Here is a 25,577-nt window from a genome sequence, read left to right as displayed (position 1 = left end):
TTTTCTGGTAGTGAGAGGGGCCCTTCCCCTGGGAAACAACTGGGAAGGTACCAAAGAACTGGAATTTTAGGCCAATGGAAGTTAAAGATCCATAATCCAAATGTCAGGGTCATTATTAAGAATTACCATCCTGAAGATTCCCAGCTGAATTAGTCTTTAAAAGCATAAATTTAGTTTTCAGGTAAGTGACACAGTAAGGATTTTAAACCCATGCAAATTAAAGGTAACCTACTAGAATATTTCCTTAACTGAAATGGGGAGTGGGAAATGTGATCTCCAGGATGAAGCAGATACGTGGGAGAGAGGCATCTCTGCAAACACACATCCTCAGGGGCAGCACATATGGTCCCACAGCTCGGGCACTGTAATCAGCACCAGGGCCGGGGCTCAAATGCTAATCTAACACTTGAAACCAGTTTTCTGACCTGTTTTCCAGGACTCCAAACCCAGCTGCATAAGGCACGATTTGCTGTTGTACCTCACATAGGAAAAGCCCCTTTAAAACCGCTAAAGATTATTTTTAAAATAGGAGATAGAACCCACAAAGCAGTTGGATGTGTGCAGGACCTGCACAGGTGCCCAGCTCGGGACAGAACTTTCTGGTGCTGCAGTTAGGTAAATTAACTGACAAGTGCCTGCATGCCATTAGCAAGCACTTCCTTAAAATTCCTTGGCATTATTCAAAAACCTAGTTAGAGCTCAACTGCTAAATCATTCATTGGCTTAAGGTCTGCCCCTGCATCTTTGTAAGGTAAAACAAAGAACTCCAACAAGAACTCAGAGGATGGTAAACAACCTTCAGTTCTGGACCCTAAAACTCAACCAGAGGCTGCTGGCAGTGGAGACTAGGATGTCTGCAAGGTTTGCAAAGCTGGGAAATGTAAAACATGATGGGAAATGCAAAAGATGAGGCAGTGCAGAAACCCAGAGGATCAAGTTTAACCTCAATCCAAAAGGAGTCTGAAATCTGTCCTTAAAGCACCTCAGAGCCAAGAGCCCCTGAAGCATTCAGTGAGGCTGCAGGAACAGCAGATTTTGATGAACATTTCTGTTTTCTAATAACCCAGGAGCCCAAAATCAGTCAGTTCTCAGGTGACATTTTAATAAAAGTGGAATTGTACTGTATTCCCAGAAGATTTAAGCACGTATTTGTTTGCTTAAGTGTTTCTCTCATTGAACTGAGACCTGGACAGTGAGGGGTGCTGGATCCTCTGCAGTGTCTGATGCAATTCAGCTCCAGTCAGCGTTTCCCTGTTTGTCCCCCAGCCTTTCCCGAGGGAATGCCTGGGATGCGCATGTCCCTTCCCCACCAATGTGACTCAGGAGTGTCACCCCGACATATTCACATTGCTTTTATTTAGGTCTTCTGCCAACAGTTACAGGGTAACAGACACTTGGGACTGCAAAGTCGAAGTTGCAAGCAAAAATCAGGACCAAGGCAAAAAAAAAAAAAAAATCCACAAAGGCAATTAAATCAAATCCAATATAAATACAATGTTCTGGAGCTCTTTAATCATACTGCTTTCTTTAATAAAGACGTGGTTAGGATCTTACAGTATTTTCTTTTGGCCTAATCCAAGGATTTTGTTACTCTTCACCAGTCTTAATTCCACACATACAAAAAAAAAAAACAACTGATATTCAACCTTTAAAATATAAGCCATATTTTCTTAATAAAATAAGTTTTGTGCTGCTGCTTGTTTAGTAAGTACTGTACATCAAGTGTTCACGGCTATTTAACAAATGGACCATACAGAGTTCAAGCTAGAGCAAAAAAAACCCACAAGAAAAATAACAACCCAAACAGAGCATCCTGTAAACACCCTATGTACAGTCCCACACTTGCTCATAGAAAGGAGGTACGAAAGGGGCTGGAAATCAAACACAAAAGCACTGGAGTCCTGGAAATTTTCTTTCACAACTATTGAAGTGCAAATCACTCAGGCAAGATATGAATTTCACTTGTTTATTGCTCTCCTGCTGTCTGGCTTCCCTTCCTGAAACAATCACATTCTTTTATTTCACGCTGATTTTCCAAGAAGAAAACCTTCCGCGAGGCAACGCTGGATGCTTGGGCTGTTTGAGACATCGTGTGTGCGATCCCAGAACACCCCGACTTCCCTGGAAGCTGCGGGAAGAGGGCAGAGCAGCCCTCCCACCTCGTTCTGCTCAGATATGAGATAAGGGAAACAATAGCATTCTACAGGTAAATGAAAGCTACTCCTCTTCCCACAGAGCTGCATGCACTCGGCAACGCTTCCAGAGACTCGGAGCTGATCGGGATGCCCGTGTGGGGGTTGTGGCTAACTACAGATCCTGATATGTACCTGGGGTAACACCTATCTGCTACAGGCAGCAAAACGCACCTCAACATGCAGCTACTCGTTTGCATCTCAGACAAGAGAGGGGGAGAAATGCCGATGCCAGAGCGCGGAGAGGGCACGGTGCATAGTCCGGTATAGAAAACATGCGGGTCACTCCAACCTCTCTAAACTTCTTCAAAGTGGAAACAGGGTTTAAAGGGCACAGCAGCTACTGAGTTTGGCTTTTTTGTTTATCCAAAACCATGAAAACCCAACGCAGAGGGTGAAATAAGGGCAGAACACGATCTGCAAGTCAACAGCTGAGAGTTTCAGAAGCTGTGAAGCTTTTGTGTAGTTAAAATTGCTGTTAAAAGTAGGTGCTACATCAGCAAGTCTTCATTCATAGTTTTCTATGAACAGCCACCTTACAAATGAGTGCAAATCTTAAAGGTCCATTTTACATTTCAAGTCTCAAGGTTAAAAAAAATTGTTACAGAGCAACAAGCTGTTTCTGTAAATGCCCACACTATCTCTTTTCAAATGGTTAAAAATGGCACGTGCTATGCCACAGCTACTAAAAGACATTTCAGAATTCTAGACCCAACTAAAACACTAAAATTAAAACGAGGAACCAAAATACCTTTGCCCCTCACTGCAGAGCAGCAGCCAGGCGCGTTCCGGTGTAATGCTGGTGAACAAACTGATTTGCAGAGAGAACCTTGACCTTGACCCCGATTTTATTCTTAATGAGGAGCTTTCTAACACCAGGTGAGCGGGAGCAGCCCCTCTGAGATTGTTTTGCTTTCAATGAACATAAGTCAGAGTTCGGAGGATGAGATGGAGGTGCTGATTGGTGTCACTATGCAGGCACTTGTGTAGAGGAATGTAGGCTTCTCATGTTGACACTTAGTGTTGATGTGTTCCCTACGCTCTAAAAGCCTTCCTAAGAGTTCCCTATCTACTGACCACGGATAGGTCCTGGTCTCCTCCCCGTCACCTTGAGGATATACAGCAGTGGAGGTTGACACAAGGTGCAAAGGAGGATATGAACCAAACAGTGTGGTCTTGAGGAAAACAGGACTGTGCTAAACGTAGGATCTTCACCAAACGTGACATCAGTGGGCTCAGCACTTAGTTTGCATAGCATAGTGATGTTGTCACTGTTCACAAACACGTTGCCCCAAAAGAAAATGGGAAGAGTGAATTCCCGGGGTTAGGAGAGCTCAATGGGCCAACATGACCGGTGTGGGTTTCATGAAGGCAAGGCAAGTTTCAACGTCAGAAAGTACAAACCAAAGAGGTGGAGATGTGCTTCTGTCCGCGCGCGGGCCAGGGGCAGCGCTCGCGTGGGGCCGCCTGGGAAACGCGTTCGGCAGGAAAATGATACCAGAGCTCTTCCCCTCAGAACGTGGCAGGAGCGTGCGCCTCGTTTGTCTCTTGAAGGAAGCGCTGTGAATACTTCATAGAAAAAAACCCAGATAATGTGCCCGGATGATATCAGTACTGAGCTGCCACCACGGCCCCGCCACCGTGCGTACGGTCACTGTGCAGCAAAACGGGTCTGAAAAGCAGTGACCAGGTTCCTGTGGGGAAAAAGGCTGTTTTCCTGGTACAAGCACAAATCAGGAGCTTCCCCCCTGACAACAACAGGGATTTCATCATTCTAAGGAACAATCTGGTGTGCTTTCAGAATAAAAACCCTGGGCATGAGAGCAGTGTGATACCATGACACAAAGAGCAGCAAAACCTAGCAGCAGAGAGGGTGAGAGCCTGGAGGTGCTGGAGGTGGGGATGTGGTAGGTGGGAAAGCAGCCTGAGCAGACACGTGCCAAATGCACACAGGCAATGGGCACTGTGGAGCACCCGGCACTGCACAGGCTGCAGCACTCACTGGACAGAAACGTTGGAGAGCTGTGGTGTGAGCACACAGCCTCAGGAAGTGTGGGGATGTAAACTCTGAGAATGTTAATGACTTGTGGATTTTGGCAACAGACTCAATATCGTATAAAAATAATGTTTAGTAAAAAAATCCCGGTGTCCATCATAAAAATTAGGGGGGGGGAATAAAAGAAAGAAAAACATGGATAGCGCTTTCTGTCCTAATGGGATGGAGATGCCCCCATTTGTCAGAAACAGTTTTAAATAACAAGTAGTACATTGGAAACAAAAATGGGTCAGCAGCCATTAAACGTGTCCTGTATGAAAGTGCACATCTTTCAAAGGGGTTTAACCACCGTGAGGTTGTGATCTGACACAAACTGCAACTGAGGACCATAGAAATTAACTCCTTCCGATGGAAATATGGACCACCATCAAGACAAGATTACTAGTTTCCTTACAAGATTAAAAACATTGAAATTTTGCAGCATCATAGTAAGGCACTCACCCATGGAAAAGTCTGTGACTGTTGCTTTGAGCGGCAGCAGCTGACTAGCTTGTAACACGAGGAAGACAGTTTTCAGTTCTGAGCTAAGTGCTAGGGTGCCTTACATTATCCGGGGGGAATTACTCAGGGGCGGGGAACTGTTAGTGTTACAATTCTCCTATAAACTAGTTGTTTTGTTTTTGTATTTTTTTTTTTTTCCCTCAACCCATTAAAGCATCTCATAATCTAAAATATTAGTTTTATAAATCTAGTCTTCTGTTTTAAGGCTCTAAAAATCCCCTCCCCCAACCCCCACAAAAAATACCTACCAGCGCCTGGTGGGCAACGGAGGACCAAAGCCGCCAGTTCACAGTCAGGAGTCTCTAGTATTGCATCTTAAAAATGAAAACCTGCTTCCGCCTCCCGGGAGTTTTATCCCTTCCCTTGAATGCCTTCATGTGTTTGGTCAGGTCAAAATTTTGCAAAGCCAGAAAAAATTAAAAAAATAATCATCATCGTCATCAGTCTCTTCCAATCCTACAAAGGTGTTGGATCGTTCTGTCCCATGGTGCTGGTCTCCTGCCTCAAGTCGACACTGCCTGCCCTGCAGTGATTTCTCATTGGAAAAAAAAACAAGGTGTCCCAATGCTTCCTTTTTTGTATGGCTCCTACAAATCTGAAAGCTTTCTTGAGTGAGGTAACAAAAGTTAGGCTTTCAAGCAAAGTACATGGTACGTAAAGTGTCCTGATGAACCTGCACAGCCTTCGCCAAGGCCTGGGGGTCTCTGCCGTTGCTCTGTCCAGATATATGGCTGCCCTCGCCACTGAAAATCAAGGAAATCACTGCATAATTATTTCATATTTTCCCCCCAGGAACACTGAGAAACTCCCCTGGAGATGGGGATTAGCTGAGTGCTGGCAGCACAGGAAGTCACCTCACTGCAGTGCACAGGGATGCTGTGCATGCTGGTGACTGCCTGTACTGCAGATTCCAGCACCTTGAGGCAGCTGGAAATGCTCAGACACCCCAGGAATGCTCCCACAAGCCTGGGATGAGCTCAGGATAGGATTTAACTCTCCTTTATCCCCATTCCCCTCTGCTGGGCCTTAAGAGGATGCAGCTACATGCAGTTCTTCCCCTAGAAATGCTCTGCTGCAGCACTCTCAGACACAGGCACTTTCAAACATCAAGATGCCCTGCCCATGCCTGGCTCTGCCCTCCTAGAGCCACGGGCTGTGCCCCTCACCTGTCGTGCTCCTTATCCACGAGGTGGTACCGTGCCCGGAACGCCACCAGCCGGGCGTAATAGGCTGGGGCTGGGATGGAGACGGAGCGGGTGCAGCGCACGTAGGTGTGGCACAGCTGGTACGTGAGGATCTGCAGCTCGTCCGCCGTGAACCGGTTGTCATCCCAGAGCACGTAGTAGTGGGACGGCCGGCTGGTGCCCTGGGAAGGAGAGGGCCGGTGTGAGAGATGCTGCTGGCACCTGGATGCAGCTGCCTCAAATCCCCATCAGCCCCTCCCTGAGCTAAATGATCTGCCAGGCAGCCTAGGCAGGAGGGATGCCTGTGCTTCCCTGCTGTGAGAACCCTACACAGCATGGAGGCAGGAAAGCCCTTGGCACCAAGGTGCAAAGCAGTACTAATGCTGCTGCCTGGTGCCTGTTCCCTCTGTGCCACACATCCCCCACTGCATCCTCCACTGCATCCCCACTGCATCCCCACTGCATCCCCACTGCATTCCCCACTGCATTCCCCACTGCATTCCCCACTGCATCCCCCACTGCATCCCCCACTGACCCAGGCCAGCTCCCGCTGTCTGCACAGAGGAGGGGAAGCCAAGCAGTCTCCCTTCTGGAAGCAGCTGCAGATTACACGAGTGCAGTTTTTCCAGTCCGGTTTCTGACTAATCTTGGCTGCCTGCAGCCAGGCAGCTGCAGAGCAGGCAGGGACGGCTGGCCTGGCTCTCCCGCCCACGGCCAGACAGCAGGTCCCTGCTGATGAGCGGGCGCCCCGGCGAGCCCGGCACGCTCAGACACCAGCTGACAAGCTGCTGAATTGGCTGCTCTGATGGAGGAAAATCTCTTAGGAGAGACCCTTGGCTCCAGGAGAGAAACCGAGTACGTGCCACACAATGCAGTAGCAGCACAGACCCTGCACCTGCTTGCGAAACCACCGCAGTGGCAGCTCAGATCCAACTATCCTCAAATCCTGGCTGTTGACAGGGCCAGGACAAAGGCATGAGGACAATCTGTAACAGCAGCCAAAAAACCCAGCATCATCCCAAGAGCCAGTGTTGGAGCACGGTACCTGAATGCCTGCATGACTGCACAGGTAGAAGTCAAACTCAAAGGGGTGGGTGATGTTGGTATCCACTGTTGTTCCTGCTGGGATGTTCCCACTCTTTCCAATCTGCAGGGAACAGAAAGAGATCCAAGCGCTGCAGAGTTTGGTTATTTCCAATTGCCAAGAGTACTGTCTTTAACACAGCTGCCCTGCCCCAGGACCATGGTAGAGGGTCCTCATCTCCCTTTGAGATGTAGAGATGGTCTCCAAGTGCCCATTCAGGGGGGACAGAAGCAGCTCATCCTACTCTGCTCCCTGCCCAAATAGGCCTGCTGGCATTTTTTGCAGGCATCAACACCAGGCATGACATGGAGACATGGCCAACAACATGGGAAAGAGAGCAGCAGGGTAAGGGCTGGGCAGGGGCCCATCCTACTGCAGAGATGAGGAAAACACCAGGGATCTCCGTATAGCATGTGCTGGAGTCTGTGCCACAAGATACTGGGGCTTTTATATCCTGATCAAAAACTGTCCTTAGTTCCCAAGATTAAATCTTCCTGCTCATGTGGAGCAGTCTGGTTAGACTCAATCTTACCATTAAATTCAGATGAAATCTAGGAACAGTGACAGCAATCAATGTTACTACACAGCACACATGAACAAGCTGTGAGCAAGCAAGGGGTTATTTAGACTGTCACGTCAGCAACTCCAGCTATCACCAAAACAACAGATGTTTTCAAGCTGACAGAGGCTATTTCAAGAGTCACCAGGATCATCAGCACCCAGTAACTCATAATAACACCAAACAGCTGGCTGGGCTTCTAGAAGCAGACTAATCCATGTGGCTGTAGGAGTCCACTGAGCAGCACGTTTCATTCAGAGCAAGCTCTCCCTGCCAGTGGTGAGATTTCCCCTCGGAAAGCCAGGGCTGGCTCTTCCATCAGACAGGGATGAATCAGCCGCCTCCAGCCCTGGCACCCTGCAGCACTCACCCTCTCGTTCTTGTCTGCGCAGAAGAGACGGGTGTGATGCCTCTTCTGGACGACGATGTAGGTGATGCCAGGCTGGTAATCTTTTTCCAGTTTGATGCAGGCGTCTCGGATTGCCAGGAGCTCATAGTGAAGGATCTGGAGAGACAGAGAACACAGAATGAGGGGACACATCAGCACCAGCTGTCTCTGAGCACCCTTAAGGTGCCTCACAGGAGCTGGTGCAGCCCTGCTGGCCAACAGGGATCTGGGGGTTCCTCACCTGTGGGAGCTGCCCCTCAGGAACACCATCGCGGTAGAAGATGATCCTGGTGGGTTTGAAGCGTGTGGATTTGTAGAACTGGATGAGGAGCTCCCTCACCATGTAGGACAAGTCCTCGATGATCTCCTGGCGAGGACGCTGCACGCGCACCGTGGCACAGTACCGGCTCGGGTGGGCGTCCATGCTGCCCACGACCTGCAGCGACAGACAGACAGACAGACAGACCATGTCTTACACCAGGAAGGACAGAGGGGATGTGGAACATTCCCAGCTTCCACCTGCTTCCCACACAAACACCTGAACTCACGGATCAGATGGGACAGCAAATACTGTACAGGCAATCAGTGCCCAAAAGGGACATCCCTGGTCATGGCCACATCCTGATGTCACACTCTGCCATGCCCTTTTAAACATTTGTGGGAATTTCCACTGAGATAACTTCGGTGGGTGCCACTGAATGTCGTGGCTGTGGGGGACTGCTGCTGCTCTGCCCTTGCTTCACTTCTCCTGCCTGGCAGTGAGAGGGAGTGGGGCTGCCCCAGACAGCCACGGGCTGCCCCAGGACGTGGAAGGTCGAGTCACTGTATGGCAGCCATTGAGCAGGGAGTTCCCACTGCAGTGCAGGCACACCTCAGACACGCCAGAGCAACAGCTCAGGGGCAGCTGGGCTTGGCTGTGACACAGAGCTGGGGGCACAGTGTGAATCAAGTGCTGGCCCGTGTTGGGGAACAGACACCCAGCTGCCTCACTCCCCACACTCAGCAGTGACTGTGCTGTGTGCCCCACGTTCCCTGAGCAGAGGGAAAGCACCACAGACTCCACATCCTGAGCAGTGTGAATCTGCTGCCCCTGCCCTCTCCAACACTTTCACTTTCACTCTGCAAACAGAGCTCTGGGACTGGGGCTCCCCCACTAGAAGCAATGTGTATAATAGAAACTGTTTCTTTAGTTTCAGCCACAGACCCACTGCTATTGTCCAACCAGCAATACACCAAGGACATGGTCAAGTTACTTCAAAGGCTCTACCCTTCTCCTCCCCTGTAGCTTCAAAAAAGCTTTCACAAAAATTAAGAAAAAAGCCCCAGTGGTCCTGCACAAACCACAAAAGATATTTTCAGAGGGGAAGCTCTGCTGCCAGGAAACAGACTGTTCTGTCCCACCCACACCTACAGCAAACAGCCCAAAGCCTTTCCCAAGCCCTTCTAATTAAGAAAAAAACACTCCTCCAAAGACGCATTTGTATGCCAAGGAAAACCTGAGCTGTGAGTCCTGGAAAGTTAAGAACTTAATAGGAAAATGCTGACGTGCTTATCCTGCATGGCAACGAGCACAGGGCAGTGTCTCCCAGCCCAACACAGGGCACAAGCTGTCCCTGGCCCTGCTGGCATGGAGCAGCACTTTGCTCCATGGATGCTCATTTTTAATTTGAGAAAAAGGCAAATCCTCCTGCACAAAGGGCTCAGAAGCCCAGTCACCCCAGTTTCCTCCATGTCCCAAACCCCAGCTCTCCAGCAGGGGGAAGGTCCCTGAAGGGCTGCAGCTGGACAGGTATGCCCCAGAATGACTGCAAGCAGGACCAAGCTCCTGGCACTGTTAGGGCCACACTCGGGGTCAGCACACCACGAGCCCCATCTGGTGGCAGCTGCCAGTCTCCCTGCAGCTCCCAGAAACTGCAGCTTCTCTGCACGGAGAGGCAGGAAGGGATTGGGAGGAAACTTCCCAGGACTCGGATAAAATCATCTGACAGGGTACAGGCACACCCTGAGAAGTGTCATCATGGGGGCAGCAGTAACACATGGACACGTGAATCCCATTCCAGCTCCTGCATCCTGCAGGGTTTTGGGCACCAAGCTGTGAACTTACAGCTGTTATTGAGGGTTTCTTCCCATCTCCTGCTGGCGGGTGAGTGACATCAGCTCCGAGGAAGATCACTGGCTGCTGAAAGACGGCAGAGCTGGTCGGAGAGGAGAGAAAACAAGTAGTCAGTTTTTGGGGCCATCTCCAGGTGATGTACAACCCAATGGAGATGAACAGATGATATCAAGGATATCTCCAGACCTCCAACTCTGGCCTGGACACATCAACACCTCATTATCAACAAGGTGGAACAAGTTACAAACTCCCATTTCAAAGAGCTGCTTTATGAAGGCCCCCTCTTCACCATGTAAACCAGGCAGGCAGCACCACGAGGGACTTGGGGTACCACCCCAAAACTATGAGAGGCAGTGGCCATACAAACCGCTGGTGAGGCACAAGGATGTTGTTGATCCCGCCAAGCTTGACGTTGATCTTGAGGCAGAGGTTGGAAAGGGTCTGTGGGGAGGTTTTCACCACATTCTTGACCTGGACGCACTGTGTGGCCATTCCCAGGAGAGTGTCCCCAACACGCTTCACTTCAGCTGTGGGCAGAGGAAGCAGGTGAGCACAAAGCAATCAGCCTTGCACCAATTCCAGCAGCACCCTCGGGAATGAGGAGAGACAGCCCTGCAGGAGGCAGCCCTGCTGAGCCAGCCCAAAGCCCTTCTCTGTGTGCTGGCCCCAGACTCACCGTACACAGGTGTCTTCCCTGGCAGGATGACAATGATGAGCTGAAGCCCTGAATAGGTGTTCTTGAGGTGTCGGAACATGGGCTCCACGCTGTCTGCACCCTGGGCGTACTTGCAGAAGCAGGGCTGGCCCTGGATGGGCATCCCGGCGTCCTTGGAGATCTTGCGCAGCTGGTCTGTGAAGTTCCTGTGCCGGGAGGAGAAGCTGTGAGCCCTGAGCCAGCTGTGCCACTGAGCCCCACGGCCGAGTGCTGCAGCACAGCACAGAGACGGGGCCATCAGCTCTATGGCACCCAGCACATGCATGGCACAGGAAACACAAGATCAGCACATGACAGGGCTGAACTGTCCCCTCTCAGTGCCCTCTTACCCACATACTGACTCTTTCTAATGCAATGGAGCTCAGCCCTTCTCCCTTAGGAAGCTGGAGCAGTGGGGAACAAACCTGCTGCCTGCGACAGCTGATTTCCAGGTGACTGCAAAGCTGATGCCAGCCTGCACTTACCACAACTCAGCCACACTCTGGATTTTTGGAATGCCAAGGATTTGATGCCATGAGAGCCAGAGGGAACACAGGGCTCACAGCTCTGCTGCAAAGGGATCACGGGAGGAGTGCGGTGTCACTCCCACCTGCACCCAGGTACTGCACATGTGGACACTGAGCTCTTCCAAACCCCAAACACTGACCATGCCAAACACACAAAGCGCTCACCTCGATGCATCCACTCTCAGTCAGGAGAAACCTAAGGCCCCAGAAGAATCCAAAAACAAAGTGACCATTTCCCTAAATCAAATAAACTGTTCCTGCTCTGTGTCACTTTGCTAGAGAAACATATTCTCTAAACTACCGAAGCTTTTCAGAAAGCCCAAAACTTCTCTGTAATAACTCATGGGAAGTTAGGATGCTTCCTACATGAATTACATCATTTCAGATTATTAGGGAAACTTTTAATCCTCAGAACCCCTTCTCTCTGCAGAGATTCAGACTAGAAGAGTTCAATACAGCTTTAAAGCTGGCAGTTTCATCTCCCAGTACTGCAGCTCCCTGATGCAAAGAGTAGATCGAGGAGAGCCTGACTGACAGCTCACAGGTACTCACTCCAACCTGGCAGCTTTGTGATGGCTTAGGGACCATTTGCAGCTGGGACAAACAGGCTCTTTGGATAAACCAAAAGCAACAGGAACTGGACACCTCACATCAGATTGGTACCACAAGCAGTGGAGCTCTCTGCATGTCCAGCAGTGGTGATGCCAGACCCCCAGTCCCCAGCTGTGAGCAGCAGTGTGGCTCTGCAGCCACGGCCCCTCTGGCTTCCCCCACCCACGTGGGCTGCCCCTTTCCTTACTTCAGCACCTCCTCTCGACACTGCTTCTGCGGGGCAAAGCAGGCAATGGCCCAGACTTTGATCTCAATGCCGTTGTAGAACTGCTTCCCTCGCATGTCCCACACGCCCTGGTTGGGAGTTGCAATGGCCCGGTTCTGCAAGGCAAACAGAGGGTCAGAGCACAGCCACAGCCTGCCCGGCCCCGCAGCCCCAGAGCCCCTGCATGGGCTGGGGCTGTGCTCCCTGTCCCAGTGCTGGAGCTGGAGCTGACTCCCTGGCAATGGGCAATCCACAGCCTCAGCTCCTCAGCAGTGACAGAAAATTCACCCGAGCTGCCCTATGCTGAGCACCCCTCTCCTCTTCATCTCATCACCAATGACTCTCAGCTACAACTTTCAGAACCAGTTATATTGCAAAAAACTCAAAGCCAAGGCACTTTGATGAAACATTTCAGCTCTAACAACTTTTGCTCAGAAGCAGTGTTTCCAGGTGTGGACAGCATCTCCCTGCACAGTGCAGCCCAGCCCAGGCAGCCCCACTTACCCGGCCTCCATACTGTAGGATGGGAGCTGGCAGGACCCGCCCTGTCACCTCTGTCATATCATCCTTCACCTTGATCCCAAACTCCTGAATGTATGGATCCAGGTTGTAGCTGGCATTCTTCATCTGCAGAGGGAAGGAAGGGCCATGGGAGGGAGTAAGACCAACTGCTACATCCCAGGCAGCTGCAGCTGGCCAGGAAATATGGACACCTGAAGCCCTGTTCTCCACAGAGCTGCAGGTGGAGCACCTCTGACAGGGCAGGTCGAGCAGATCAGCACTGAGGCCCAAACCCTCTCCTGCACTCTAACCCATGGAGACCTGATTTTGAAACACACTAACCAATGTAACTAACAGCACAGCCTGCTCCTGAGATTTAAGACTTCAACAGGATGGTTCAGACTGGCAAGAAACTTATCAAGAGTCCCAGAAAGAATACCAAGTGTCCCTGGCTTCAAAAGCCCAGATGTACGCATTTGGGAAACAACAGCCCCGTTAACCAGTGGCCAGGCACAGGGTTCCTGTACTGCAGCTCCACCACACAGAGCCCCACATACACCACAGCCAGGGGTGTGTCTCGAATCTGTTTCCCATTTTTAGTTCCAGCTCCCTTTGGATCAGGTTCCATCAGTGCAAGGGCCTGAATCTGCTGCATGTGCATCTCTTTGATCTTTGCGTGATCTCTTTGAGCCGGGCTCACCTGTGCCACTGTCCATTACATACACACAGGCACCTCTGCACAGGGATTCAGTGAGAAGAGGGGGACAAAACCCCACCATTAACCTCACCAACACCTCCTCAGCAGGTCACAGCTCTCCACCACAGAGCAGCTGAGGAGCAGGACCATGACAAAGTCCACCATGGGCACGATGCCATAACCTGCCATTGGTGCCAAGCCCCAGCCCTGCCCCTCCAGGGACTTGTGCCACGTACCAGGCGACTGATCTCCTCCTGCCTGTCTGGGGCAGACCTGGCTGTTGCTTTTATCATGGTTGAGGTTTGATTGTCCGTGAGCTTCTTGATACACCTCTGGCCTGCCACGATGTTACACACCTGCACGGGGAGGGGACAGATAGCAGCCATGTGTTGGGGACAAGTAAGACATGAGGGGACCCCAGCTGAGCACAGCCCCAAACCACAGGTGCCAACACTCACCTCCAAGGGAAGGTACGTGTGTTTCTGTTCCTGGCCAACCTGGAGACAGGGCAGGTGAGGGTATTTCAGCTGCAGGTTGTATTTCTGCTTGAAGTACTGAGCCACTGTGCACTCCACTGTTTGACCACTCTCCAGCTGCAGTGGGAACCTGGCAGAGGCAGGACATAAGGGATGCACCTACTCAGAACAGACACTTCCAGACCTCAGGTACTATGTACTGTGGCTGGGAAAAGGGAGCTGCCAGGCTCCCACCCTGAGCTGCCATACAACAAAATAAAACATCAGGGCAGATGTTTATTGCAGGACCTGCCATATATGCCATGGTTGGGCACAAAAGTACAACACTGGCACTCAGGAGGGCTTCTGTGCCTGGTGTCCTCTCTGGGAGCTGAACTGAACTCCAGGGAAAGGCTAACTGGCCTCTCCAGGTACAGGACAGCAGTTGCAGGGAGGGCAGATGGAGGCAGGAGGGGTTTCCCTTCAAAAACAGGGGGAAAAAAATCAAACTTCCTGGCTGCAGGGCTGAGAGGTGCCACAACACAGCTGGAGTGCAATACCCATCCTCAGCCAGCAAGAGGTACTCCCAGCTCCATAAAGAGCTCCATGAAAATGCAGAATTGACCTGATATTCTGTAGAGAACCAAAATTACGGGAGAGCCAGGCTGACTCCATCAGCGAGGTGCCACATTCCTCCTGCACTTGCCAAACCCCAAGGCTGTGACCCATGGATGCTGGTGCACAGGAGACACTGAGTGGTGCCCAGGCCCAGCCTGCTCCCAGGCACACGCAAAAAATTCCAAGGCAGACACTCGTGTTAGCCCCTGACAAAGTCTCTGCTCTGGCAGTGAGTATTTTAAGAATGAAGAAAACCAAACCCGGAGGTAAAAAGTAGGACAATTCCTGGCATGTCAGCTCCCGCCCGCCGCCGCACTCTGCCTGCCAGACACAGCATCCTCTGAGCTCCCATCTCCCTGCATCCCACTCCACACATGGCACAGGGCTGCAGAGCCCCACACACGTCTCCTTTTGCCACCAAAGACTGGAGCTTCCTGTTCAGCTCTCCCTAACGACACCAGCAGCTGTTAACAAGGAGAGCAGTGTGGATTTTTCCAAGGGCATCTGCCCACCCGCCTTACGTCTGGTGGCTGGCTGGCCGTCGGGTAACGTTACACACACGGTATTTCCTCTTCATCTGCCCACAGTGGGTCACCTCCACCTTCAGACCTGATGTGAGACAGGGAGACACAGCACAGTCATGGTGAAGATGGGAGCAATTTCCCTTTGCCCAACTTCTCCAGGACACTGTCAACAGCTTCCTTAACTAATTTTCTGCTTGCAGATATCCCAACAATAGCATATGGGAGGCAGTGGTGCCCCAGAAGACATTTAAAATGTGCAACCCCTGTAGCCCCACCTGGCTGCAGAGGCTAGGTGGGACACAAGCTACAGCCAGTGTCAGGGGATGGGTTCCAGAGCTCTCTGGGGGCTCTACCTTTGATCTCCTTGGTGAAACGCACTCTCTGTGAGTCCGTCAGGGGCTTGGGCTGCTCGTCAATGTTCCGGATGTCCAGCACCTCACACATGAACTCGATGACAGGCTGGGCTTTGTAGAAGGCAGTGGCCGACACTGTGGGACAGACATCACAATGTGTCTCTGCTCTCAAGCAGCCTTCCCAAATACACCCAGCCCTCCCACTGCAGCTCCCTAGCATGAGAAATAACGTCACCATCGATGTTGAGCATCATCTTCCACATGGCAGGCCGGACTGACTGGTGGAAGCCAAACCAGACCTCCCTGCCCCCTCCCAGGGGGTGGTAGTAGCCTTCAGGGGGGGAGAAGAAGGAGCGGCCGACTGGAGTGTACCTGTGAACCAGGGAACCTGTGAATACCTGTGAACCTGTGAACCATGTCAATGGCACACACCGGGCCCACAGCAGCACCCCCAGACCCTCGAGCTGGCACTCGCCCTGCCAGCTGCTTCACTCTCTCTATTTCTTTCACAGGAGCACCCAAGGACACGGCTGGCACAGCTGCCTCCTCCAATGACTGTCAAGGCCAGTCCCAGCCACAGCAGCCTGCCAAGGGCAGCAGTCCCCTCCCCTCCCTGGCACAGCCCCATTGTCCCTCAGTGCAGGTACCTCATGGAAGCCAGGTGCCTCATGGCAACATCCAGTGCCTGCACGGACTCCAGTGGGACGGGGATCTGCCCGCTGACCAGGGCCTCGTGCAGCATGCGCCAGCTCACAATGGCCATCCATTTGATAGAGACTTTAAATATCCTGTCCTTGCCTTCCCCCGGGATCGTCACCTCAAAGTCAACCTGGGTGCAGGAAGGAAGGGACAGTGACCATGGCATCCCTGCAGGGATGAGGTGGGGTCGTTCTCTGCTGGTCTTTCCCAGGCAGGAGGGAGGTCACAGTGCCCACATGGGGCTCGCTGCCCCTCTTACCCGCTCATTCCCAATGGGTAAGGCTGTGACAGTGTAGATGTTCTTCTTCCCATCATAGACTGGTTTTCGGTCACCAAAGATCTGTGGTTTGAAGTGCTGCACCATGTACTCCACAACTTCCCTACGCAGGCAAGACAGAGGAGCAGGAGGAGAGAAGGGAGAGGTTTGTTTTGTCACTTTCTTTACAGCCTGATACCTTCTGCAACCTGTCCAGTCCACCCCAGCCTTTCTCCCTAGGGCAACTGAGAGCAGAGCTGAGACCCATGGAGCAGGAAAGCCCCTGGACAAGCAGCTCCATGCCTTGTCCCACAGCTCAGTATGTTGGTTTTGGCAGAAGGAGTGTACATGGCACAGGGGAACACACAGTGGCTGGAGCTGCCTCAGTGTGACCTGCTGCTGAAAGCACATGCAGCATCTGCTCACCGGCCCTTGGGGCACAGAGCTCCCCAGGCTGCAAGGGCAGGAGGGGACAGGCAAGGAAGAGCACATCAAAAAGAAAAACAAAGAAAAGTACATGATGGCCCGAGGTCTGGGCTTGCTATTTTTAAATCAGGGATTGTTGCCAAAATAGCACAGCTGCTTCGGAGCAGCAGGGACTGTGCTGAGGCTCCGGACCCCTGACGCTCCCAGGCCAGGAAGCAGCACTGGCTGCACAAACATGGCTGGGGGGTCCAGCCACCTGTGGGCATAATGCAGTGCCATGACCCCTGCCACTGCTGTGACCCCTGCCACTGCTGTGACCCCTGCCATAATGGTCAGCCTAATGACTTCTACTGCAAAGACAGACACTTAGAGAGTCTCCCCTAGGAAACTAGAAGCAGGGAACAATGCCAAACCTCTAATACTTGCCTTACCTGTTGACTCTGCGTGGACATTTATCGGGTTTGATATCCACTTCATAATGATACACATCGATCTTGGGAATGTCCACTTCAAAGTAGTTGGCCAGGAGCTTGATGGGCTTCCCAACAGTTCCTATCCCAGGCCGACGTGGTGCTTGAAACACCTGCTGCAAGGGGGGCAGGTATGCGCCTGCAGCTGTGGAAGAGAGCACAGGTCAGGAGGGCTGCCAGGGACCCCATACTCAGACAGACAGACAGACAGATCTCACAGAGTCACAACGCTCTCCATCACCACATCCTGAACTGGAAGGTGTCCCACTACCCCTCCTCCTGGCAGGAGGTGGCAGTGGCAGAATTCAGAGCAGCACACCAGGAAGCAGCTTCCCTGGGCACCATCTGGGGAGCACTGGTGCCAGCCAAGCTGCTGAAGGGCAGTGCCAGGCACAGGGGCCCCACCAACTCCCTTGGCACAGGCTCCAGCACTGCCACCTGCTATGGGAGAGCAGCACCAGCTCCATCATCACCGTGCCCCTTTCCAAGGGGATGCAATTCCCTGGATACTCTGTCCGCAGGGACATAGACACATGTGTTTCCCCTCCATTCCCCAGCAAATTCCAACTCACTGCTGGAGGGAGGATGCCACAAGAAATAGGAAATGCATTATTCCATCTGCACTACACAATTGTTGAACTGCTGGGTTTTGCACAAAAAAAAATCCCCAAAACAAATCCAAACCAATCCCAAATCCCCACTTGAAGCAGTGTGGGGACCTGTAAAGAGGGAAATACCAGTTTTTCCACAATTCCCATTACACAGACTCACTTATGAAGTTTGGGAGATGCAGGATGGCACCAGCACATGGCTACAGGACTGAGCTGCATTTCTAAATCAACAGCACCCTTGGACTCAAATGAAAATATTGCCAAGGAATTATTTCACCCCACTGCTCCCTGAGGTGAGCTCTGCCCTTCCTGCCCCATTCCCACTTTGCCCATCTCCACCCCTCCCAGTCTGCACCTTCTATTTGTTCCTCAACCACCGTGAGGTCCGAGCCAGCTGGGCCGGTGCGGGGACCGAGTGTGGGGGTATTGGGAGCGCTCCATCTGCGCGGCCAACTGTCCACGTCGGCCCACAGGCAGCAACCCAGCTCCAATTCAAGCTCCTGAACACATGGTGCTTTTAGCACCCCTTTCTCCCATCCACTTGCTTTTTAAATCCAAATTTCCATTCCAGGCTAAAAATACCAGAAGCAGAAAAACAGCAGAGCAGCAAACTAAGCTTCAAATTTGCCTTTTACTTTTGCACCCAAACTTTGCAAGACTTTTCCTGCCCGTGGAAGGCCGCCTGTGCTGCAGGACACTGAGGGGATGGGAAAACTCTTGTGAGCATCCAGGGGCTGAACTGCAGAAGTTAATTCTCCAAAGCCAACCTCTGCTCCTGCTTCTGCCCTGCAACAGGAGCTCAAAAGACCCAAAATCTGCTAGAAGCCCCAAGCCGGGGCTCACCTGGCCCCAGTGCCTCCTCAGACAAAGCAGCACAGGACTTGGAGCAAGGTGGGGATTCCTGAGTCCCCTGCAGGCACTCACAACTGCCCCAGGACAGGGTGAGTGCCAGCCGCCCCCAAAAAACATCTGCGCTGCACTTCGGAAGAAGCTCGTTTGAAGGAACTGATTTTCAGATGAGCTGCTGCTGGTAAGTCATGTCTCCACATGATTAGCATTTCTTGGCAGTGGCCAGCTCCCTGGCTGCGAGCTGATGCATTTTTAAATCATGGCTCACAAGCAAAGAGGTATTTGCCAGTGCTGCTGGAGCCTCCCAGTCCCTGAGTTTGAGTGAGGAACCAGACTGCCCACCTGCAAGATCTGTCAGGGGACAGCAGCTCTCCACTGCCTTTGCTGCAGCCACATCAAGGCCAGCACCCACAGCTTCTCCTCCTCTGGATCATCTCACTCCCCAGACAATCCTGGCAGCCGTGTGTGAGCAGGACCACACGCAATTCCCTGTGCCCGTGGTAACCCCACAGATGCAGGGAACACAGGGCAGTAGCCACAGTTTGACAGCTGCTCAGTGGCACTTGGGTGCCCAAGAAGAGCTAAAGCCAGTTTAGGGCTGGCAGGAGTTGCAGAGGTGTGACCAATTTGCCCCACAGCAATCTCACACTTGGCACTGCTTCGGTCGCTCCAAAACTAAGGCTTATCCATGCAAACCCTTTTGCCAGAGCATCCCCAGATGCTTCATGAACACAACACCCCGCAATTAGGCTCATGAATCATAGCTGAAGGAAGGAGCCAGCCTCTAGCAACACAAAAGTTGGCTCAGAATTTTGATTGGGCACAGAAGATACAGCAAACAAGAGTAAGATAAACGGGCAGCGTGGCCAGAGGGCACAGGAGATGCTCCGCAAAGACCAGGGCAGGACCACGACCAGCATCGAGGATGGGCAAGTTCACCCCTGGGCTGACTCACAGAGTTTTATTTTGGTGACCACAACACCCAGTCCCTGAATGTTGACAAGCCAAAGCAGCTGCCCAAGCAGCACCTCCAGCATGTGAGCCAGGCTCTCACCCAGCCTTGGCTGCTTCAGCCCAGGTGGGATAGACCCCAAAACCCTTTGCTGAACATGCAGGCTTGGCTTATCCTTTCACATGCTACATTCCTGCCCTGGAGCACTCAGGGTCCCTCCATGATTTGCCTCAATGAAAGCCACCCTTCTCCTCGGAGGATGCTGCCAGGGAATCCCCGATGGACATCTCGGACAGACAGACATCTCAGACAGACATCTCAGACAGACATCTCAACTGTCATCCCCAGGCACCTCATGCCTGAAGCCGGCTCAGGCAGCAGCAAAGGAGGCAGCCAGAAGAAGCCTCGTTAAAAAGCTACCCAGCGTGCATGGAAAGAGGGGGGCTCCAGTGGCACATAGTGGGGCTCCTGCAATAGGGGGGTTGGCTCCTGCATACCTCGACTCTCCATGGCGAAGCTGCACAGGCTCCCACTTTGTCATGTAAATGCGGGCGCCGGGGCCGGGGGCTGCAGGGCGAGTGTTGTTCCTGCAGCACAATGCGGCCAGTGAGCGGGATGAAATCCGCTGCCATTAGAAATTCCGCGGCCTGGGAGGAATCACAGACTTTCGCACACAAAGCCGTGCCCTGGGGACGCGCCGGCGGCGGAGCATCGACGCCCTTGCACCGGGTACCGCGGGCAGAGACGGCGGCGAGGGCAGAGCCACCGAAGTGAGAGCAAGTTTGAGGTAATTAGCGCTGGAATACGCTTTGTTTCTGTTATTTATTGTAACAGCTGGGGAACACGACCCGCTGCCCAACAGCTGCCTGCGCCGGGCGAAGCCGCCGGTGGGACGGCATGAAATTACCATGTCATTGAAATCCTCTCCAGCGCCGCATTCAGCCGAGGGGCCGCGGGAACGGGGCCCAGACAAAAGGGAGTTTTATTGCGGCGGCGGCGGCGGCGGGTCCGTGCCGGCCCCTCTCCGCACACCCACCCGCCAGAATACAGCCGGGAATCAGGGAGGTGCAGACGGGGCCGCGGCACAACAAACGCCACCGGACACGCAGCGTGATCCATCCTCACCCTGAGACATCTCCATCCTAAACCACCCCAGAGCTCCCCCGGGAAATGAAATCCCGGTCGGGGAGCAAAGCAAGGGGCAGCACCAGTGGGAAAGGCAGCTGCTGGGGAGGATGAGCAATTGGCATTCCAGATCTCCAGGCTCGACAGCTTCAAAACCACTGGCTCTAAGCAGCGACCAACATCATTCCACGCAGCCCAGACTTCAAAAAGCCCCATCTCAGCTCTGCCAAGCCAGACATCGCTGCCTGTTCCTCCCGAGTGACCTCAGCACTGCCAGGGTCACGCAGCTTTGAGTGCTTTTTGGTTTGACACCAAACTGAGTTTCAGCAGGTGATGTACACACGGGACAGAGGCTCCATCTGCAGCCATCAGAGCCGTAAACCTGTCTGTGCACCAGAGCCTGGCTGCTGAGGGCACAGCTGAGCTGCTCTGGTCCTGCCCTGCACTCAGGTGGCTTCATGCAAAAAATGAGCCAAAACGGGCTCTAAACGGTTTTACTACAGGACTGACATCTGAAAACTGCTGAGTTCTTCGTATCCTCACACTAAACATTGCAAAGGACACTGCTTGCTTCCCACCTGGAAATCATGGGTGACACCCTACAGTGCAAGCTATAAACCTGCCTGGCCGAATGGGTGTCCCTGCACCCTGGGATGTGCAGTCCCACAGGTTGAGCCAAGCAAGAGGGTGAAGCTGTGGGTGCTGCAACAGAGCCCAAGGAACGGCAGCAAGAGGGGTGCCAACTCCATCACACCCACATGCAGGGGCTGTACTCCAGCTGCTCTGGCTCTGGAGAGCAGCGTGGTGATGCCAGCGGCGCGGTGATGCCAGCAGGGTGGTGCTGGCGGTGTGGACACGGCTCAATCATGAGCTGACCCATGAGGGTTCTGCCAAGCTGGCTTCAGCTGTCCAGCAGCTCTCTTTTCCATCCCTCAGCCGGGTTTGAGAAACACTGGCACAGCAAGTGCCAGCACCCCTGCTGAGCACACCGGGTGACTCTGCTCAGTGACCCTGGGGTCCCCGCTAATGGTGCCTGGGCTGGGCGGAGGCTGAGACGCCCTGCCCAGCCCTGCAGGGTCTCCTGCTGCTCCTACACTGCCCAGGCAGCAGCCAGGGACGCGCAGAGCCGAGAGTCGCAGACAAAGGCGGCCCCCAGTGCCGGAGGGACAGGACAAAAGCGACGCCTCTCTGTGTCCCACCGCGGCCCTGCAGTGCCAGCGGCTCCCGGAGCGGAGGCTGAACCCGCCCGTGGCTCTGCACGGATCGCCCTGCCCATGGAGCAGCTTCTCTGCCTGATTTGGCTTCCTCCTCGCGTCTGCCATCTTAATAACTTGTCTGTGTTTTGTTCTTCCCAGGGTTTAGGGAGAGGCTGCAAAGAGTGTTTAGAGATAAACCATCCGTGCTGTGTCTCCAGGCAAGGTGCTTCTCCTGGCTTTGTTTCTCGGCCTAATCCCGTCCCAGAACCAGGCATACGCAATTTCGTGTTTCCTGAAGATAAAGAGCCCCAACAGACGGAGCAGCTTTGGGGTTTTTGCAAGGTTCAGCACAGGAAGACAACGGTTGAGATTAACAGCCTTTAGGAAGTTCACAAGGGATAAACTAAAAGTTGTGGGAAAATAAGTTTAGTTTTTAAAACCTCTGTGTGTGTGTGCTTCCCCGAGTGCTGCCTGTGGCTCAGATGTCCTGGGTTTTCCCGCTGCCTTTCCAAGCATCTCCATGTTGGGCACATCCAGGCACATGCCAGTTTCTGCTTTATTGCCCTGATAAGCCACAGCATCATCAGAGCTCGCAGGCAAGGCTCGGTCCATACTCAGGGTCTGGCACAAGCAAAGGAGTTCCACAGCAGGGCAGGATTCACAGCAGCTCTGACAACATGGGGTTCGTGAGTCCCCTCCCATGGGGTGAACCTGGGTGGGAGCAGATATCCCCCAGCCAAATTTGGGGACACAGGGGGAAACTCCCAAGGGTGCAGCAGCAGAGCCCTGCTCCCAGTGCAGCCCTCATAACCCAAACCTGTCCACCAAGTGCATCCCCATCGCAACACAAGAGATTATTTTAAAGCCTTAAGAGCATCATTTCAGGCTGAGGTAGGAGGGTGCCTGGTTATCTGCCTGGCCCTGAGGCAGCAGTGCTGCTATCGCCCCAAGGCGCTGGCAAAGCCTGCGGTGCCGCCAAATCACAGCTTCCAGAGGCCATAAATCAGCCCAAACACAAAGCACCCAGCAGCCAGAAGGTAACGCAGACAGAGGGAGATTTCTGTGTCACACTTTAAGTAAACCTCGTAAAAAGGACTGAAGTTTACAAACACTCAGCAGATTTATGTCAAAATCTCACCAGGCTGATGGGTTATGGAGGGTGGCAAACGCACCAACACAAGAGAGGCAGCAGGGCAGTGACTGCCGATCCCCGTGCCTTGTTCCTCGGAAGGGCAGCAGCTCCCCATTCCCATCGCCCCGTGCCTCAGCAGGGCAGTGACCCGCGTCTCCATCACCCCATCCCTCCCTCTGCCTTATTTTAGGCACCAAAATCCTTCTACGACTCAGCAGTGCAAGTTGGCGATGCTCAGGCCAGGCACAGGAGCGAGCGGCAGCCGCTGCGACGGCCTAGGGAACAGCTCTCCAAAGCCCCGCGGAGCTGCCCGGCACCAAGGGCACTGCCAGCTGCTCCCGTTCCCAGCCGGGGGGCGGAGGCTGGGGCAGGGGACACGGGGGTACAGGGTGGCTCTGGAGCTCGGCCCCGCGGGGCCAGGCTCAGCCCTGGCTCCGCGCATGCCCTGGCACGGGCAGAGGAGACGCTTCGTGCTGTCACGGCACACGGCGTCGCCGGCCTCCCGCCAGCTGCAGCCGGCGCCCCGCTCCCTGAACTCGGGGAACGGGGAGCTGGGGGATGGATGGGGAGCTGGGGGATGAAATGGGAGCTGGGGAGGCGGAAATGGCAGGGAAGGGGGTGGAATGGCAGCCGGGGGGATGGATGGGGGTGGGATATAGGGGGAATGGAATGGGAGCTGGGGGAAAGGTTGGAAAGCTGGGGGATGCTGCTGCTGCTTTGTGCAGAACAGGCCCCTTGAGCAGGGCTCGCTCCGCGCTCTGGGGACCTGCGGCTGGACGTGACCCCGGCCCTGTGCCCCCTCCTGCGAGGTTTCTGCGGGTCCCTCCATCGCCCCTTCCCCAGCGCCCTCACCGCTGCTGCTCTCGGGGCACCCGGGGGACGCGCCTGCCCCGCAGCCCCCCCGCAGCCCCGCTGCTCAGACCCGCGCGCTCCGACACCCTCCGATCCCCGGCATCGCCCCCGCACATCCCGCGCCGCCGCCACATCCATCGCCGCCCGCCGCGGTCCTCTCCGCACACCCTTCCACCGCGCTCCCCCGCCCCGGTCCCCACCCGGTACAGGCCCCTTGGCCCCCGCCGCACACCCGCCCCTCGTTCCACCGGCCTCATCCCTTTCGCCCCCCGCCGCCCTCCCGGCGCTCCCCGGCGCGCAGCGCTCCGAGCTCCCCATCCCCGCCGGCGGTACCTGCTCCCGAGGGTCCCGCTTCCATCCCATCCACGCGGGCGCCGCTCCGAGCCGGGGGCCGGGGCAGGGCCGTGCCGGGGGCCGGGGCCGGGCAGGGCCGGGGCCGGTGCCGCAGCCGCCTCACGCCCCTCACGCCGCGCGCACGCGCCGCCGCCGCCCGGCCCCGCGCGCAACAAAGGCGGCGCCCGCCGGCTCCGCCGCCATCTTGGGGCCCGCGGGGACCGGGGGGACCCGGGGGAACTGGGGGGCTCCGCTCGGGACAGCGGGGGATGCCCAGCCGGGGCCTCGCTGCAGCCGGGGAGCGGCGGAGCGCTGTCCGCCCGCCGGCGCCGGGGCCTCCCGCTGCGCCGTTGCCACAAATCCACAAATATTTATTTCGCGGGTTTATTTCGTGGTTTTCCTTTTTTTTTTTTTTTTTTTTTTGACGTTTTTTGACGTTTTTTGTTTAGCCGGACCGAGGAGGAAGGGCCAGTTCTTGTATCGACCGCTGTACGGTCATTCTTGAAGTGCCCTGAGTCTCGCCAGGCAGGAGCAGGGCAGGAAGTCCCCGTGGCCCTGCTCCATCTAAACGCACAGAACCGGGCAGAGCATCCCTTTTCCATCCTGTTTCCCACCACGTCCCAGATCAGTCCTTCCCAGGAAGCGCAAATCCCGACCCTGTGCCTTGACTTTGTCAATAGCATCATAAACCCCAGGCGCATCATTCCCACAACGAGCCCGGGTGTGTGTTCCTGGCTGGGCCATTACAGGAAAAGGTGGAAAAGCCACAGGAATTGAGGCTGTCAAAGCATTCCCATCTCCTGCTGTTCTCCCAAGGCATGAGCAGCAATTCCTGCTGTCCCGAGGGAGTGGCTGGAGCAGGACCCAGCTGGGATTTTGGAATCAGAGCTGCACAAACAGCAAGGCTGTGGCACAGAATCACACGCATCACTCAGCCCTGGGTTCCTGAGGTTTGGTCTTTACATCAAGTTTGGAAGACACAGGATGAGCAAACCTTGGGGCTTGAGCTCCTCAGGTTTCCCTGAGGCTGAGCAACCTCAGGATCTGCCCTGCAAACGGAACTGACACCTAACGCGGGGCTGCAGAAGGTGCCGGGCATTTCAGACAATCCTGTCCCGGTTTCAGTCACAGCTCCCACGCTCTGGCCTCCTCCAAAAGCTTTTCCTGTCCTTCCTGCAGTATTTATAGTGCAGTGCAGCTGTCTGAGGAGACAAACCCTCACCTCACATAGAGAAGGTGAAGCAGCCAACAGCTCTTGTATTTATTCATTGCATCTCTCTGATAGAGAATCCCTTCTCCAGGCAGGTACAGTCCATGACACCAAATTTCCTCTGTAATTTCCCAAACATTATAAAAACAGGCCCAAACTCAACCCTGCCCCTGGGATTTGCAATTTCAGCTTCCTTTAGGATC

General features: G+C 53.9%; 1 protein-coding gene across 3 annotated transcripts; it reads right to left on the bottom strand.

Moving 5' to 3' along the window:
- Positions 1–1,337: 1,337 nt before the first annotated feature.
- Positions 1,338–24,320, bottom strand: LOC129130055 (protein argonaute-1). Of its 3 annotated transcripts, none has more exons than XR_013184974.1 (20): positions 24,165–24,320; positions 17,076–17,259; positions 16,222–16,342; positions 15,911–16,092; positions 15,499–15,635; positions 15,264–15,398; positions 14,908–14,995; positions 13,772–13,919; positions 13,550–13,669; positions 12,620–12,742; positions 12,098–12,231; positions 10,754–10,938; positions 10,445–10,604; positions 10,069–10,159; positions 8,206–8,400; positions 7,947–8,081; positions 6,979–7,080; positions 5,916–6,115; positions 4,998–5,492; positions 1,338–3,886 (listed from the first exon to the last, which is right to left on the bottom strand). XR_013184974.1 is itself a non-coding variant. In XM_054648271.2 (19 exons), exons 1-19 carry the CDS (start codon positions 24,187–24,189, stop codon positions 5,384–5,386), a joined length of 2,574 nt encoding a protein of 857 aa, XP_054504246.1. In that variant the 5' UTR covers positions 24,190–24,320; the 3' UTR covers positions 1,338–5,383. The 3 variants fall into 3 exon arrangements, 1 of the variants encoding a protein (XP_054504246.1); XR_013184975.1 differs by having other exon boundaries at positions 1,338–3,761; XM_054648271.2 differs by having other exon boundaries at positions 1,338–5,492.
- Positions 24,321–25,577: the final 1,257 nt, after the last annotated feature.

Source organism: Agelaius phoeniceus, chromosome 22 (assembly GCF_051311805.1).
Source record: "Agelaius phoeniceus isolate bAgePho1 chromosome 22, bAgePho1.hap1, whole genome shotgun sequence".
NCBI lineage: Eukaryota > Metazoa > Chordata > Aves > Passeriformes > Icteridae > Agelaius > Agelaius phoeniceus.
This window is presented reverse-complemented; position numbering and strand designations above follow the sequence as displayed.